The 16,719-nt window shown below is 34.8% G+C and overlaps 1 protein-coding gene across 4 annotated transcripts in view; it reads left to right on the plus strand.

The window, feature by feature from the left end:
- Positions 1-15,826, plus strand: part of PRIM2 (DNA primase subunit 2) — a 241,133-nt gene extending 225,307 nt beyond the window's left edge. For all 4 annotated transcript variants that reach the window (XM_016145668.2, XM_016145670.2, XM_036219001.1 and 1 more), the window contains exons 13-14: positions 2,574-2,642; positions 15,229-15,826. In XM_016145668.2, coding sequence (XP_016001154.2) covers positions 2,574-2,642; positions 15,229-15,453 — 294 coding nt within the window. In that variant the 3' untranslated portion in view covers positions 15,454-15,826. The remainder of the gene's footprint in view (positions 1-2,573; positions 2,643-15,228) is intronic.
- The last annotated feature ends 893 nt before the right edge of the window (positions 15,827-16,719 follow it).

Genomic DNA, 16,719 nt, shown 5'->3' on the forward strand with positions numbered 1-16,719 from the left:
CAGTGTATGAGGGTTCCTTTTCTCCACATTCTCATCAGCACTTGTTGTTCTTTGATTTATTGATGACAGCCATTCTGACAGGTGTGAGGTGATATCTCATTGTGGTTTTACTTTGCATTTCTCTGATGATTGATGACCTTGAGCATCTTTTCATGTCTATGGGCCATCTGTATTTCCTCTTTGGAGAAATATCTATTGTATATATCTTTATTAGTTGGATTTTTTGAGTAATTTTGCACATTTTTTAATTTTAAAACACGTAATTTATATTCCCCTAAAGGAAAATAGACTCAAGTTGCATAAGATTTTTACATTTTTAATTCTTTCAGCAGTAAATGATCCTCACCAGACACCTGTTTTTAAGAGGATATATTTCTTCATCTCTGAAATGAAGATAATATCTACCTTCAAAACCTAATCACCTCGAAGCAGTTCTTTTTTTGGATTTCTCTTATTAGTTCTTTTATTGTCCCAATATCTCCATTCTTGGTATTCTCTTCTCTTCCCTAGGCCTAAATTTATCTGTCAAAATAGTTTTACTAGCCAGTGAAAAATACTCTATTTTCCTTTTTTTCCACCATACCTTTAGATAAGTGCAGAAGCTTTATCCACTTAAATATGCTGTGACATGATCAGTAAAGTTGTTTAATTTCATGGGCTTGCAGGAAATTTCAAATAAAAATTCTTCCTAGGCAGGTAAAGCCTAAAGAGGAAAAATTATTTTTGATGAGGAAGAACCTCCTCTGGGAGTGGAACAGAGGGATTGTTTTTTTTTGTCGTTGTTAAATTTAAATTTTGGATTGAACCTAAAATTTCAAGATACATAAATCTGTTTTTCTCACATTCTATGGCCTATATATCAATTTTCCTTAATAACTTTTTCACATATGTATATATCACTCAACTAGATATTTTTATTAATGTTTCTTATAAGTATTTCTTTATAGCATGTTTCCCAATTATACAGATTAAGTGGTATGTATATAGTGTTACGTATTTACTCTGCAAGGAAGATACTTAAATTTATTACATATATATAAAACAAGAAATATATATATATAAGTTGTTAGATTTATTGTTTTGTTTTGTTTTTGTATAAAAGGAACTTACACCACACAATAGAGCTCTTTACTTATTTCTGTGAATTTATTTCCTTTCAGATATTTTATCATATCATTTGAACTTTGTCATGTCGTAACTTCTCTAAAATTGTAATTCACTGATATTCATATATTGGTATCATTGACATTTGCCAACAATCAATTACAAGTTTATCTCAACACAATTTGAATTTTCATGGGTAAAAACATTGGTGAATATAAGCTCAGAATGTTAGAATTACTTGGAAAATTTTGTGTCTTTTTCTATTTTTTAAAATTTATAGTAATACATTTTATATTGATTTTATTTTTGCTCTAATAATTTAAGAAAGGTGGACAGGTCTAATAAGCAGATGGGCAAGATCCTGGTGCTGTGATTGGTTGGCATTTACAAGGTCTTTCAAACAGATTTAATTACAAGGTGACCTGAAATTCAGAAATGTAATCTATAAGACAATCGGAAAAACAATTCTTTTAAGCACACTCTTGTCAGTATTGTGTGATGCCCATTCTGCAACTGTAATTTGTTTGTATATCTGTCAGAAGATGTAAGCTATATTCAGTAATGAAGAAAGCAAGAATTTGAGACTTTGTATACATTTCTACTTGTCATAGGAAGGTGAGCCTTTTGAAAAGGGGTAGAAATTAACATTTCTCCAGAATTATAGTCCCTTTCATTTGAGGCTGTCTCTCAGTTCCACCATTTTACTGTGTTTGAGAAACTGGTGGGGGAGGTGATGAAAGTGCAAATTTCAACTGGCATTGCACTCTGCTGACAAGAATTGGAGTTTACATCCTCTGAAGAGATTACATGAAGTAGAATTGGAAAGCAAATTGTATTTACAAAAGATAGGATGATGTTCCTAATAGGTGTTCTGAATTGACTATTCACTCTCATATTCTGCTGAGCTTTACTAGAAATAACTTCATTTCAAAAAAGGGACAAATTTGATTGAAGGTAAAAAGCATTCCCTCTCCACAGATACTCATCCAAAAGGGTTTACATTGAATTTTCTTGATGGGCACACAGCTGTATTTTATGCTGTATTTGTATAAACTGGTAATGCGGAAAATAAAAATCTAAATAGTATACTAGATTGCTTCATGCACCAACCATTTAGATTATCAGATTTATATCTACAATTTTAGAAGAGATGTTGCCATATGATGTTCTGACAATAACTGTCAAAGTCATAATACTAGGATCTATTTTCATCTTGTTGTCAAGGTAAAGTTATTGAAATTCACAGTTGGTGGGTCAGAAAGATCACATACTATCTCTTGTCATCTGTGGTTTAATGCTGACCTAAACAGCTACTGTATAATGTCAAAATTATCACAGCGTCCAGGCTGCAACGTGCTATATGATTTAATGCAGTTCCTGTCTGGAATGAAGATAGCAACCATGAGCTACAGTGGTTTAGGAGATACTTAATTTCTAATTTTTCTTTATCTTTTTCTCTTTCATTTTAGATTTTAGATTTAGTAAAAGGATCACATTACCAAGTAGCCTGTCAGAAGTACTTTGAGATGACACATAACGTAAGTAAAATTTTAAACTTCATTGCCTAATTTTTCATCTTTTGTTACTATTTCATTTAGGGTTTTTAGTAGCAGCAATAGAAACCACTCCAGCTATTTTCGGCAAAAAGAGATTTATTATACTGTACTAGGTAGCTTATAAAATTTATGGAAGGGCCAGAACATTAAGCTTAGATGCTCCAGAACCAGGAATATTGTTACTAGGAAAAGCTACATCATGAGAAAACCTTACTTTACTACAGCTGCCACCTACCACTCCACATCAAGGGATGCGACCAAGGGTCAGTAAACTTTTTCTGTAAAGTGCCAGATTTTAAAAGTTTTAGGTGTTATTGTCACATGATCTTTGTCACAACTGCTCAGCTCTGCTGTTATAGTACAAAAGCAGCCATAGACAGTATGTAAATGAACAGGCATGGCTGTGGTATTGTGGAACTTCATTTACAAAAACAGAGGGCTGGATTTGACACATAGGCTTTAGTTAGCCAACCTCTGGAGTAGATCTAGAATTTTTGCAATAGCTGCCGAGAAGAACCTAAGGCTTTGCTGCCTCCCCTGCAAAAAATCTGATCCTTTTACTTGCTGCCACCTCGTGCTACTCTAATCTACTGCCCAAGTCTTGTCTTGTATTTATCCGCAGGGCAGAACATAGGTTACATAGTGGACCCTTGACTGAAAAGGAGTCAGGGAAATTTGTTTGGCTTTTATCTTGCTAGCCTCCTTACTGCAAGAAGGCCTGCTATCATAGATTCTGAAAGTTGTAAAACAATGGTCACAGCTCCCCGACCCCCCCAAATGAAGCTAGCTGAGATTAATACCAGCGAGTATGATAGGAACTATGGTGTACTGAAGAGTTCATACTGTTAGGCATTCACATTGACAAGTTTTAAGACCCTGTGCAGGTCACTAACACATCTGCAGGTCACATCCAGCCCACCAATCCCCAGTTTGCAACCACTTTCCTGATCATGGCTTCCTAACGTAGGACAGACATTCAAAAATGGACTTGGAGGGCCATGCACCTCTTGAAACATTCATTCTATGAAAACATATGTGCAATTTTTGGAGTCTGTGGTGTTCAGGTTTCAAGGGGATCCACAGGCCCCCCTAAAAGATATTGCAGTTATTGAATTCATTATCAGCTACCATGCTATGCTAAGTTTTATAATCATTTTTATATTTTTTAATTTTCATGAAATTTTTTTATTGTGGTTTTGTAAGTGCAGGATTTCTTGATGAAATATTTCTTAGGAAAAAACATTCTATAATATTACAAATAATGAAAATAATATCACCCAACATCTATAGAATACTTAATGCATGCCAGGCACAGTACAAAGTACTTTGGACATGTTCACTCTTTTGACATACACTACAGTACTACAACTAGGTACTATTTTTATCCCATTTATAAATAAAACTTAGAGAAGCTGAGCAACCTGTGTATAGTCATACTGCTTATAAGGGTTGGAACTTGGATTTGAACAAGGATGTTGAGTAACTCATCTAAATCTTATGAACCTAACCATGACTGTGCTGTTCTATAGTATCTGGTCCCGAACTTGTAATAACTCTTGAGGTCATTAGCATTTTCCTTTCTAGATTCATGATCCAGCCTTCGTAGTTTACATTAAAAAAACAAACAAAAACCAAGGCCTAGTGTTTCTATGTGACTTGCCCAGGATACCATAACTGATTAATGGGAGATCTGTAGGTAGAATCCTGGTGGGCCTAGTCCTCTATTATACCTAAATGTTAAAAATATTATTCTTATTTAAAAAAAAAAACAAAAACAGAATAATTTAGAGACTTGCAGTCAAGATGGCTAAGTAGGTCAATGCTATTAATCCCCTCCTCCCACAATCACATCAAAATTAAACAAACTATAGAGCAACCATCACCAAGAACCACCTGAATACTAGTTGAATAGAAGTCTTATAAGGATATAGAAGCCACGTCAAGACTGGTAGCAGGGGCAGCGACATGGAAAGGGCAGGTCCACACCCATGGTATGGTGATTAAAAATCAGGAAGGATATCCTGGCTGCAGAGGTTTACTCTGTGGAACAAGGGGGTCTCAGCCTCACACTGGTCTTCCCAGCCTGGGGTTCCAGGGACAGGAAGAGGAGCCCTTATAACATCTGGCTGTGAACACCAGCTGGGATTGCATTCCAGTGAGACTCAGGTGCTGCAGGGCTTAAAGGGCCCACAGACTCACTCGCTCTAGGCTCCTGCTCAGAGGCAGCAGCTTGAAAGCACCAGGGACACAGAGGGAAGAACTAAATTGACTAGCTTTTCAGTAAAGGCTGGAGGGCAGAGGTCAGGACAGCTCTCTCTGGAGATATTCCTTTTTGAGTCTTTTCCTCAACCATCCAGTGTGGCACCAAATCTGAGCTCTCCAGTAACCTGGCTGACACTGTTCACCCCACCAACTTGTGCACCTGGCTGAACCTCTTCCAGTGGCTTCCCCACACAAGCAGCCTGCCTCAGCTCATGCTGTGGACTTTCCTAAAATCTCTCGAAGGTCCACAAAATGAAAACAAGCAGCACTCAGCACAAGTGTGACCAGTCTGAACCTGCGCCATTACTCACATCAGGTAGCCTCAAGCCTGGCATAATAAGTGGCCAGTCTTAGCTTGGAATGTAGCCTCCACTAAATGGCCACAAACCTGGCACAAGTAGCCCATCAAAGGTTCCCAAGCCCAGCACAAGAGACAGCCAGCCTCAGTTTCCAGAATACCCTTTCCCAGGCACCTCCAAGCCCAGCACAAGTGGCAACAAACTGCAGATCACTCCGTACCTCCAACAGGACAGTCTCAAGCTTAATACAAGCAGTGGCTGACCTTGACCTTCACCAAAGCCCTTCCTAGGAGGCTCCAGAACCGACACACCTGAAAGGCAGACTCAGCAAGTAATAAAGTCCTGCTAAAGTGGCACTCTCTCCTTGGCATCAGCTCCTGTACAACAGCTCATCCATTGCAGTCGCAGGCAGCTAACATGGGTCAGTCACACCTACTGAAGTGCCAATAGCAATCAAGGTTCAAATACATCAGGAGGGCATACACAACCCACACAAGGTACACCCATGGAGCACCTAGCTCAGGTGATTAGGGAGAATGCCACTGGGTCCCACAGGACACTTATAAGTCCACTCTGCCAAGACTGGGAGATGTAGCAGATGTACCTAATATGTAGAAACAACCACAGTCAGCCAAAATGAGGAGATGAAGGAACAGGTCCCAAATGAAAAGAGAGGACAAAACTTTAGAAAAAGAACTAAACAAAATGGAGATTAACAATCTCCTTGACGCAGAGTTCAAAACATTGGTTATAATTAGGATGTTCATTGAACTTAAGAATAGAGAATTCAGTGGGAATTTCAACAAAAATAGAAAACATAAAAGTGGAGATTGAAAGCAAAACAAAACAAACAATAAAAACACTCAGAAATGAAGACTGCATTAGAGGGAACCAACAGCAGATAAAGCAGAAAACTGAATCAGTGATCTGGAAGGGAAGGTAACAGAAAACTCCCAAACAGCAAAAAGAATCAAAATAAATGAGGATAGTTTAAGAGACCTTTAGGACGTCAAGGGTATCAACATTAGCATCATAGGGGTACCAGAAGAAAGCAAAGTATCAAAAAGCTGTTTGAAGATATAATAACCAAAAATTTTCCCAATCTGGCAAACAAAATAGACATACAAGTCTAGGGTCCCAAACAAGATGAACCCAAAAAGGTATAGCCAAGATATATCATAATTCAAAGGCCAAAGTTTAAAGACAGGATTTAAAAAGTAGCAAGAGGAAAGCAATTAGTTATTTACAAGGGAGCTCTCATAAGACTCAACTGATTTTTCAACAAACTTTGCAGGCCAGAGAGATTGGCATGAAGTATTCAAAATGAATGAAAGTTAAAGACCTACAAACAAGAATGTCTTACCCAGCAAGGCTGTCATTTAGAATTAAAGGAGAGATAGTTTCCCAGACAAGAAGAAGCTAAAGGAGTTCATCACCACCAAACCAGTATTATAAGAAATGTTTAAAAAGATCAGAAATATATATAAGAAAGGAAAATTCTCACTGAAAAAGGCAAACATTTAGTAAAAACAGTGGATCAACTAACTATAAAGCTAGTATAAAGGATAATAGGCAAAAGTAGGAAGATTATGTGTAATTACAACAATAAATTAAAGGATGCACACAAACACAAAGTAAAAAATGACCACATCAATGAGTAAAAATTATAGTGATTATAAAATGTGTTCAAACTTAATGGTATGAAAGTAGAAATAAATTACAAGAAGAAAACTGAAAAACATAAATGTGGGGGCTAAATAAAATCCTGCTAAATAATAAATGGTTTAACAATGAAATCAAAGGATACCTTGAGACAAATGAAAATGAAAACATAGTGTCCCCAAATCTTTATGGGATACAGCTGAAACAGTTCCAAGAGAGAAATTTATAGCAATAGAGCCCTACATCAAGAAAAATGAAAAGTCTCAAACAATCTAACCTTATACATAAAGGAACTAGAAAAAGAATGAATAAAGCCCAAAATTAGTAGAGGAAGGAAATAGGATCAGAGCAAAAATAAAGGTCAATGAAACCAAGAGCTGGTTCTATGAAAAGGTAAATAAAACTGATAACCCATTAGTCACACTCATCAAGAAAGAAGAGTACCAAATAAAATTGGAAATGAAAAAGAAGTGACAATGGACACCACAGGAATACAAAGAATTATTTTTATACCAATAATTGGACAGCCTGGAAGAAGTGGATAAACTCCTAGAAACATACAATCTTCCAGGATTGAATCAGGAAGAAACAAAAGAAACAAGACCTAAATAGACCAATAACTACTAAAAATTTGACCAGTAATGCAAAAAAAAAAAAAAAAAGAAAAGAAAGAAAGAAAGAAAGAAAAAAGAAAGAAAGAAAGAAAAAGAAAAAAAACTGATTCAGATAGCTTGACATGTGAATTTTACCAAATAGAGAAGAATTGGACGTCTCTTTCTCAAACTAATATTAAAAAAAAAAAAAAATTGAAGAGGAGGGGAGGCTGGCAGTACACTGATACCAAAACCAGACAAAGACACTATGAAAAGACAGACACTTTTAAAAAGGAAAATTATAGGTCAGAATCATATAGCAGTAGATGTAGAGAAAGCATTTGATGAAACCAACATTCATTTATGATAAAAACTCTCAGCAAAGTGGGAATAGAGGAAACTTACCTTTCAACATAATAAAGGCCATATATGACAAACCCACAGCTAACATACTTAGCAGTGAAAAGCTGAAAGCTTTTTCCTTAAGATCGGGAACAAAAAAAGGACATCCACTTTTATTCAACATAGTATTGGAAGCTCTGACCACAACAGTCAGACAAGAAAAAGATATAAAAGGCATCCAAATTGGAAAGGAAGAGGTAAAACTGTCATTTTCAGATGAATTGATGCTATTTATAGAGAACCCTAAAGATTGCACCAAAAAACGATGAGAACTAATAAATGAATTTAGTAAAGTAGCAGGATACAAAATTAATGTTCAGAAATCAGTTGTATTTTTAATCCCCAATAACAACTATCAGAAAGAGAAATTAAGAAAATCCCATTTATAGTTTAATTACAAAGAGTAAAATACCTAGGGATAAATTTAATCAAGGAGGTGAAAGACCTGTACTTGGAAAACTTGAAGACATTAAAGAAATTGAAGAAAATACAAATAAATGGAAGGATATACAATGCTAATAGATAGGAAGAATTAACATAATTTAAAACAATTTACTGATTCAATACAACCCTATCAAAATACCAATGGAATTTTTCACAGAACAAGAACAAATAATCTTAAAATTTATATGCTCCACAAAAGACCCCAAATAGTTACAGCAATCTTGAGAACGAACGACAAAGTTGGAGGTATTATGCTACTTGATATCAAACTATACTATAAGGTTATAGTAATCAAAACAGCATGGTACTGGCATAAAAATGTAAAGATTAGTGGAACAGAATAGAGAGCCCAGAAATAAATTCATGCGTATGGTCAATTAATCTATGACAAAGGAGGCAAGAATAAACAGTGAGATAAAGACAATAAATGATGTTGAGAAAACTGAACAGAAACATACAATTGAAAAAGACTAGACCAATTTCTTGCACTATATACTAGAATAAACTCAAAATTAAAGACTTAAATGTAAGACCTGAAATCATAAAACTCCTACAAGAAAACATAGCAATATTTTTTTTGGATATGTGTTTTCGGGCAAGGGAAACAAAAAAAAATAAATGAGACTACATCAAACTGAAATGTTTTTGCACAATAATGGAAATCATCAACAAAACGAAAAGACAAGCTACTGAATGGGAGAAGATATTTGCAAGTGATACATTCGATAAGGGGTTATTATTCAAAATACATAAGGAACTCATACAACTTAATACCTGATCTGATTAAAAAATTGAAAGAGTACACAAATAGACATTTCTCCATAAAAGACATCTACATGACCATTAGATATATGAAAAGATGCTCAACATCACTGATCATCTGGGAAATGCAAATTAAAACCACAAAGATATCACCTCGAACTGGTCAGAATGGCTGTTATCAATAAATCAACAAGTGTTGACCAGGATGTGAAAAGGGAACCCTAGTGTTCTGTTGGTGGGATTCTAAATTGGTACAATCACTATGAAAAATAATATGGATATTTCTCAAAAATTTTTAAAAAGAACTACCATATGACCGAGCAATCCCCTTTTGTCTATCTATCCAAAGAAACCCCAAACACCAATTTAAAAAGATGTATACGCCCCACCCTTATATTCATTGCAGTGTTATTTACAATAGCCAAGATATGGAAGAAACCTGTGTCCATGGGTAGATAATTGGATAGTGAAGAGGTGGTACATATATACAATGGAATATTACTAGCCCATAAGAAGAATGAAATCTTACCATTTCCACATGGATGGATCTAGAGGGTATTATGCTAAGTGAAATAAGACAGAAAGACAAATACCATATTCCACTTATATGTGGAATTTAAAAGAATAAAACAGAAAACTCATAGATGAAGAGAACAAACTGATAATTGCCAAATGGGAGGGGGGTTGGGATGTGGGTAAAAAAGGTGAAAGGACTAAAAAGTACAAATTGGCAGTTACAAAATAGTTACATGATGTAAAGTACAGAATAGGGAATATAGTCAACGTTGTAATAACTATGTATGGTGTGTACTAGACTTACCAGGGTGATCACTTCATAGGTTATATAAATATCTAATCACTGTGAAATTAATATAATGTATGACAACTATAATTGAAAAATGAAAATAAATTATCATTAATCAGAATAGGAATCTGACCAGATAAGCCACATGTTTGATACTTTCAACGCTAGTTTCACATGAATCTCCCTTGAAGACTGCATTCTTTAATTTTCTTGCTCAGCCTGAGAATTTTAATTTTGTATATGTCCTTAATTATTTGTGGACCCTTTTAATTAAGAGGCCTCAGAACTTTCACAAATTGATGTCTGTTATTCAGCCTCTTTTTAAAAAAAAATGTGACATATCCATTAAGAAGTAAGCATTTTTTAGTTCTCCAATCTTCTTTTGTAGTATCTCCTATTGATTATTCCTACAAGAGTATTACTACTATTGCCAATTTTTAAAACTTGCCTTAGATTAATAGACATCGAAAAGACATGTGTCTCAATCCTCCTAAACCACATATAAATCAATGAAGTAAAAAGGCTATTTGTGTTCACTGGATGTCTCATTATAGATTTTTAGTTGTGGATATCTCAACTTATTATTTTTTCTAATTTAAAAACAATCTGTTTTTATTGTTAGGTTTCTGCCATCCTCTCTCTCCCACCCCAAGAAAAAACACTATGTTTATTTTCCTGAGGCCTCTATGATCAAACTCACTTTAATGAAAGTTCTGAAAATGAACCAGTTAATTGATACCATTTACAGCAGCACTGTGATAGTTCCATATGGCTTTTTTGGTAATACCAGCTGCCTCATTATAAGCTGTCATTGCAAAAACCTCTTGATTAAAACCCAAACATCCCATAGGTAAAACAATATTGCTTCCATTTCTTCAAAGTCTACATTTGCTGTGGCAGAAATATGAGACCTATGTTCCTGTGAAGGTCAAATTGTATGCAAAATGCGTTGATTCCAAGCAAATATTCGAGATAGGTTCATTCAGTAGATGTTAAAAGCTGGCCTGTTTGAAACCTGTTTTCCTCAGTATTTTTAGGGAGCAATGTTTCATACTGTAGTGTTTTTTCTTTCAGCATACTCCACATGTAAATGGCAACACTAGGCCTTGTATAATCTCTGAATTTTAATTGAAAAAAATATCTTTAGAAATTGACCTTTTTAACTGAGTGCTTCTGGATACTTATTTTTCAAATAGCTGAGCATAATTTTTTTTCCACCATAGAAATCTCTACAGAAATCTTGTTCGAACCTATCACATATTTCCCTGCAGTTTTTAATAGGACATACCAAATACAATTAAGCTTTTTATCATTAACTCAAGGTCATTATTATGAATATCAATTAGAATACTGGGCTAGAAGCCATGATCATCTAAACTACTTTAGTAGCTTCCTAACTCATTCCCCAGTATCTACAACATATGTACCATTCCAATTCTTTCCCTCCATATAGCTGCTAGAGTGATCTTGAAATAGAAGAATCTAACCATTTCAGTAATCTGCTTTAAAACAAACAAACAAAAAAACAACCTTAAAATTCTTCACGATCCCTCTTAAGATAAAATCCAAAATTTATAATGTACTCTGTGGAGTCCACTACCCGGTCCCCAACTGTACTAATCTTGTTTCAGATCCTTTATAATTCTTTGGGAATTCCAAGCTAATATGGCAGAGTGAAAATGCATTATAGAATTTCCATCTCCCAATACTTAACAAAATGTACAAAACAAAAAATCATCAGCCACTAAGAAAAATATCATGAATAGCAACCAAACAAGAACAAAGGCAAAGAAAAGAACAATATTCGCAACAGGCAAAATTGTGAAAATTCTGTCTCCAAATCTAGAATGAAGGAAACAGTGTTCTTATCTTTTTCTTTTTAATGAAGAATAAAGGAAACAGTTACTGATTCCTAAGCAGAAATACGCGGAATGGGGCTCCCTTTCTCTGTTTTTTTTTGTAATTCAAAGTAAAATCTATTTTTCTCTTTGGTTTATGCTCTTTCCCTTCCCAAAAGAAACTGTTTGTTTTCCTGAGCAAAATTAAAAGAAACTGAATGGCAACCATTTATAGTCCTCAATGTCATGGATAGGTTTTGTGACTTTAAGCAAAATAATGTATAAGTTTAAGCAAAACCATTTTACCATAGACTAATTGATATGAATAAGATTAGGTTCCTATGACAATCTCATCAATGTTATAATGAAGCAACTTGTTGCAGGACCTGCTGTATACTTCCTTCAGCCAAAAATAAAAGTGAAAGAAACACTCAAAAAACAAAGGAGCTATACTAGAAGAAAATACAATCCAGTAAATAGAAGGAAACTCTTCATAATTTTATGATGCTCTTGAGCAACTTACTAGACCATAAGTTCAGTAAAATGAGTTAAGAAAAGGAAATTGTATACCTAAGAGAAAAAAGCATAACATCACTTAGGCTCTCATTTCAAGACCTTTGGCACTGTTTTAGTTGGTTAGTAAGAAAATTAAAATGGGGATTCATTAAAAAAAAAAAGTACATTCCTTAAACATATTTTAAATTTAAAACATTTAAATGTTATTTATTTGCTAATCTTTTGATGTAAGGGCAAAGTGTTTTTTATTTGAATATAGTTTTGAGATTTGAATTCAATTCCATTTTTTTTCATAAACTATACTAATACATCACCAATTTCTAGTTTGGGATTCTTTAAAGTGAAAAAAAGAACTTAAAGATACATGCAAAGCAACATAATCTTTCCTCCTATCTTTGGGGAATTTAACCTTTTTTTTTTAAGTAACTTGCCTTTCTTGAATCTTTACAAAGCATTTTAGCTTTCATAGAACCAACAACTCTGTTTTTACAGTCATATTTCTTGGGCTGTCTCCATAACATCCCTATCACAGAGCCACTGTTATCTCCATTTCATTGATGAGAAAACTGAGGCTTATAAAAATGACCATATTTCTCTTTGTCCACACTGAAGTTTAATAATTAAGTTTAATCCAGAGAGTCATCTTTTCTGGATAAATGTATTAAAAACTTTAACAACTTGAAGCAAGATGTAGAAAATCCCCAATATGTAAATTATAGCACGTAGTGCTAGATTCTTTTTGCATGAAATAACACCAGTTTTTTATAACCTTGATAGTAGGAAAGTTTAACTCTAGGAAGCATGTTTATAATGATATGATAGTACATTTATTTAACTTTGTATTAAACCTCTTAAAACAAATTTTAGAGCAACTAAGTGATTAAGTCAATGGCCTGAATTCTAATTCAGACAAAACCAATTGCTAGTTCTGTGACTTTGCATAAACCATGAAATCTCTTTAGGCCTAGCCTTTCCATGTAGGAAGTTCAACTTAAAGGATCCCCAAGGTCTTTCCAATATAATGTTTTGATTTATAAAACATAAATCTTTCTGATTGAAATGTGCTAGGCAATAAACTTACTTTTCATGAAACAATTGGTAAAAAGCAAACTTTATATTCAATCTCCCAGTTTTTAATGAATAGGATGAAAATAAGAAATTCACAAATGACTTCATTGTTAATAAAAATTATAGATGTAACATAAAACATCCAGGAAATGTTTTGAAATTGAGTAGCAAAGTAGCAGATAAAAAATTTGTTCTTAGTGACCTGGGTAATAACTCTTAAATCATTCTGTATACTATCAATCTGCTGTACTCCAAAGTTATTGTAAAATTATTGGCACAACCTATATCAACAACTGACTGAAGAGAATCAGAGAATCCTGGGGATACTTAAGTTTTACCAGATAAGACCTTGTTTCTATTTATTGGCCCACTTGTTAAGAGGGTTCATTCTGGACTATGACGTAAAATCCTTTAAACCTCTGCTAATCCATTTTAATCTACCATAAGATTATACATAGCTCTAATCACATCACATCCCTTCTTAAGAATTTTTAGTGACTCCCTGTTGCCTACAGAATTAGGTCTAGACTACTTACTTTGGTTTTCAAGGCTCTCTAAGGTCTGGCTCCAGCCTGCCTTTTCAACCTCATTTCCTGTTATTCCCCTTTATGTGCCTTTCTCACCAGGCCATCTGAACTACCTGCTTTCCTGGGACCCGTCCTCTTTACCTTACTCATGTGGTCCTGCTGCTTGTATTGCCCTTACCTCATTATCTCAGCTTTTACTCTTTCTGTTTTTCCAGACTCAACTCTTACAGCACTTCCCTCACAAAGCCTTCCTTGATCTCCCCAGCCAGGATTTCTCTCTAATGTGGAGTATAATAAGCCTTTACCTGTGACCCTTATCACTTCTTCATTCTTGATAGAGGTTTTTAAGTATAAGACTTAACTAGGCTAGAAATTTCTTTAGAGTTAGTCTTAGTCAAATGCATTTTTGTATACTGAAAAACTACTAGCTCATAACATGCCCTATATATATTGTCTTCAATTAATATGTGAAAAATATGACTGGCATACACTGGTTAGTTCTGGGTCCAACTCACCAAATATTAGCTATCTACTGTGTGCAAGTTACTTCAGTACAAAGAATAAAACATAAAAATGTTGATAATTATAAGACAGATGACCAAAAGAAGTATCATGGCTTTTCAGTTTATAAAAAAATATAAAGTGAAAATACAATACCCCCTAACAAAAAACAACAAACTACTCAAGCAAAATTGTATTCTTGTCATCAGCTCCAACTGCAGAAGGCAGAGAGGGTAAGGATTTGAGAAAAGAAATGGCATAAAACTATGAACCTGGTCATGTTTGCATTAAGCCACGTGAAAATTATGGAAAGATTATCTATTCAAAGGGACACCAGAAAAATCCCAAGATTGGAATGAAGAAATTAAAATATGTTGCTTTTTCAGAATTTGTGTTATACTAAATGAGATTACCTCTGTGAGACTTATACGTTTTAATATATGAGTGATACTGGGAACCAGTATTAAAACAGCGTCTGTGTTTATATCCATTCCCTGTGATTCTGGAATGTTTAAAGGGCTTTCCTTTTTTAACAGCAAGTATTTATCGACTGACGATAATGTCAGGCATTTTGCTTGGAAGTGCCTTTGAGCTGTCTACGATGTTGAGTAGGACTTGCATATGGAACTAGCTGGATAGGGAACTGGAGCTAAGTGCAGACAGAGGTTTGGCTGGAAACAAACACAAAAGTCACTAATGTTTAGGTGGTAGTTGAAGCTTCCTCTAAATGAAATGTAAGTAGTGGATTGAGTGTTATGAATGAGCACTGCCAGGATCCATGTTTCAGGTAATTAATAGATTTTGAATGAGGTCAGGGACAGTTTTCAAAGCCCTTTCGTTTATACTGTTGCTATGTATTAATGCAATATATATTCGCTTCTCTGTACAGGTGGATGATTGTGGCTTTTCTTTGAGTCATCCTAATCAATTCTTTATCGAGAGCCAAAGGATTCTAAATGGTGGTAAAGATATCAAGAAGGAATCCATCCTACCAGAAACTCCTCAACTCAAACCAAGTGTCCAGAAAACCAAAGGGGCATCATCTGCTCTGGCCTCTCAAAATTCCTCTCTGGAAATGGACATAGAAGGACTAGAGAATTACTTCAGTGAATGATTCTTGGGCAATTAGTGACCCTTTTTCTTCACTAGCTTTCATCTCCTGCTTTTAAGATTTTGCCTTTTTCTTTAACCTTTTTGTCTAACTTCTCCCTTTACTCCACCTCAATTCACCTATGTTCTTAGGAAAATAGGCTTGCAGGTGAAAACCAAAACCTCCACATTTGCTTTGACAAAATGGAAGACTTTCTCTTGAAATCTAAAACTTTAATGATATGATCTAAGTCCTGTTTTAGGAGATAAAACAGCTTTCTAGACTGATTACAGTCCTCCAGAAACAATACAACTGAAAACTTTTATTTAACCCTTGTCACTGTAATTTTGATCCAACCCTTTTCTGGATCATTTTTGTTAATAAATATGGAAATGTATATTAGTGCGTCTGTGTGTAATTGTAAGAATCCTATTATGTCATAACCGATTAAATATTACCTTAATTTTTAAAGTGGTCTTTTGGAATTTCTAACATACTGCCAATCACCAATGAAGATTTTAATTTTTTTTTTCCTTTGAGTTGGCCATTGGTTATTCCACATCAAAAGAACTTTTGCATCCCTGAGTGGCAGCACACTGTACTGAAATGAATTGTGACTCAGGAATTAAGAGACATGGAATTTGTAGAGCCAGTTATAAAGTTAATGAATAGAAGTATTTTGTTATGTAAAATGTTCGTAGTCCTTATCCACTGTCATTTCCCATTCTCTCTGGGGGATGGGTTCATGAAGAATAGACAAGGTTGTAGGGAAAGTCTGACATACCTTATTGCTCTCTCAGCTAACATACCTTATTGCTTCTGTGGTTGCTATGAGTTGCCAAATAGGTTTGATAAATTCATTAACTTCAGTAATGAATATTCTGTTATTTATAGTAACCCTCTCCTTTCAGTGCCAGCAGTGAGATTTCGTAAATGTTGTGGATAATTACAGTCATACTAGATTAATGCCATGCTCTCTTGGCCTGCCTTTGGCATGCAGGCCATGCAGTTTACGTATTGTGGAGCAGGGTCATTTTGGAGGCCCTTATCTAACTGATTTCCTCCCTGTGGTCTCTCCTTAGTCACCAGAAGATTGGAGCTCTAAGAGGAGAGACCCAGGTTGAAACATGACTGAACCTTCCTCACCTATTACCTTGGATTATGTAAAAATATTAGTCTATTTCAGTCCTCTTTTCCTGGTGAGGAAGGGTACTTTTCCTTTATCCTCTTGAATTAGATACTAAATTGAAAAGAGAACGTTATATTCAGAAAACCGGATTGTTAGAAGCA

This window comes from Rousettus aegyptiacus, unplaced genomic scaffold (assembly GCF_014176215.1).
Source record: "Rousettus aegyptiacus isolate mRouAeg1 unplaced genomic scaffold, mRouAeg1.p scaffold_m13_p_1, whole genome shotgun sequence".
Taxonomy (NCBI): Eukaryota; Metazoa; Chordata; class Mammalia; order Chiroptera; family Pteropodidae; genus Rousettus; species Rousettus aegyptiacus.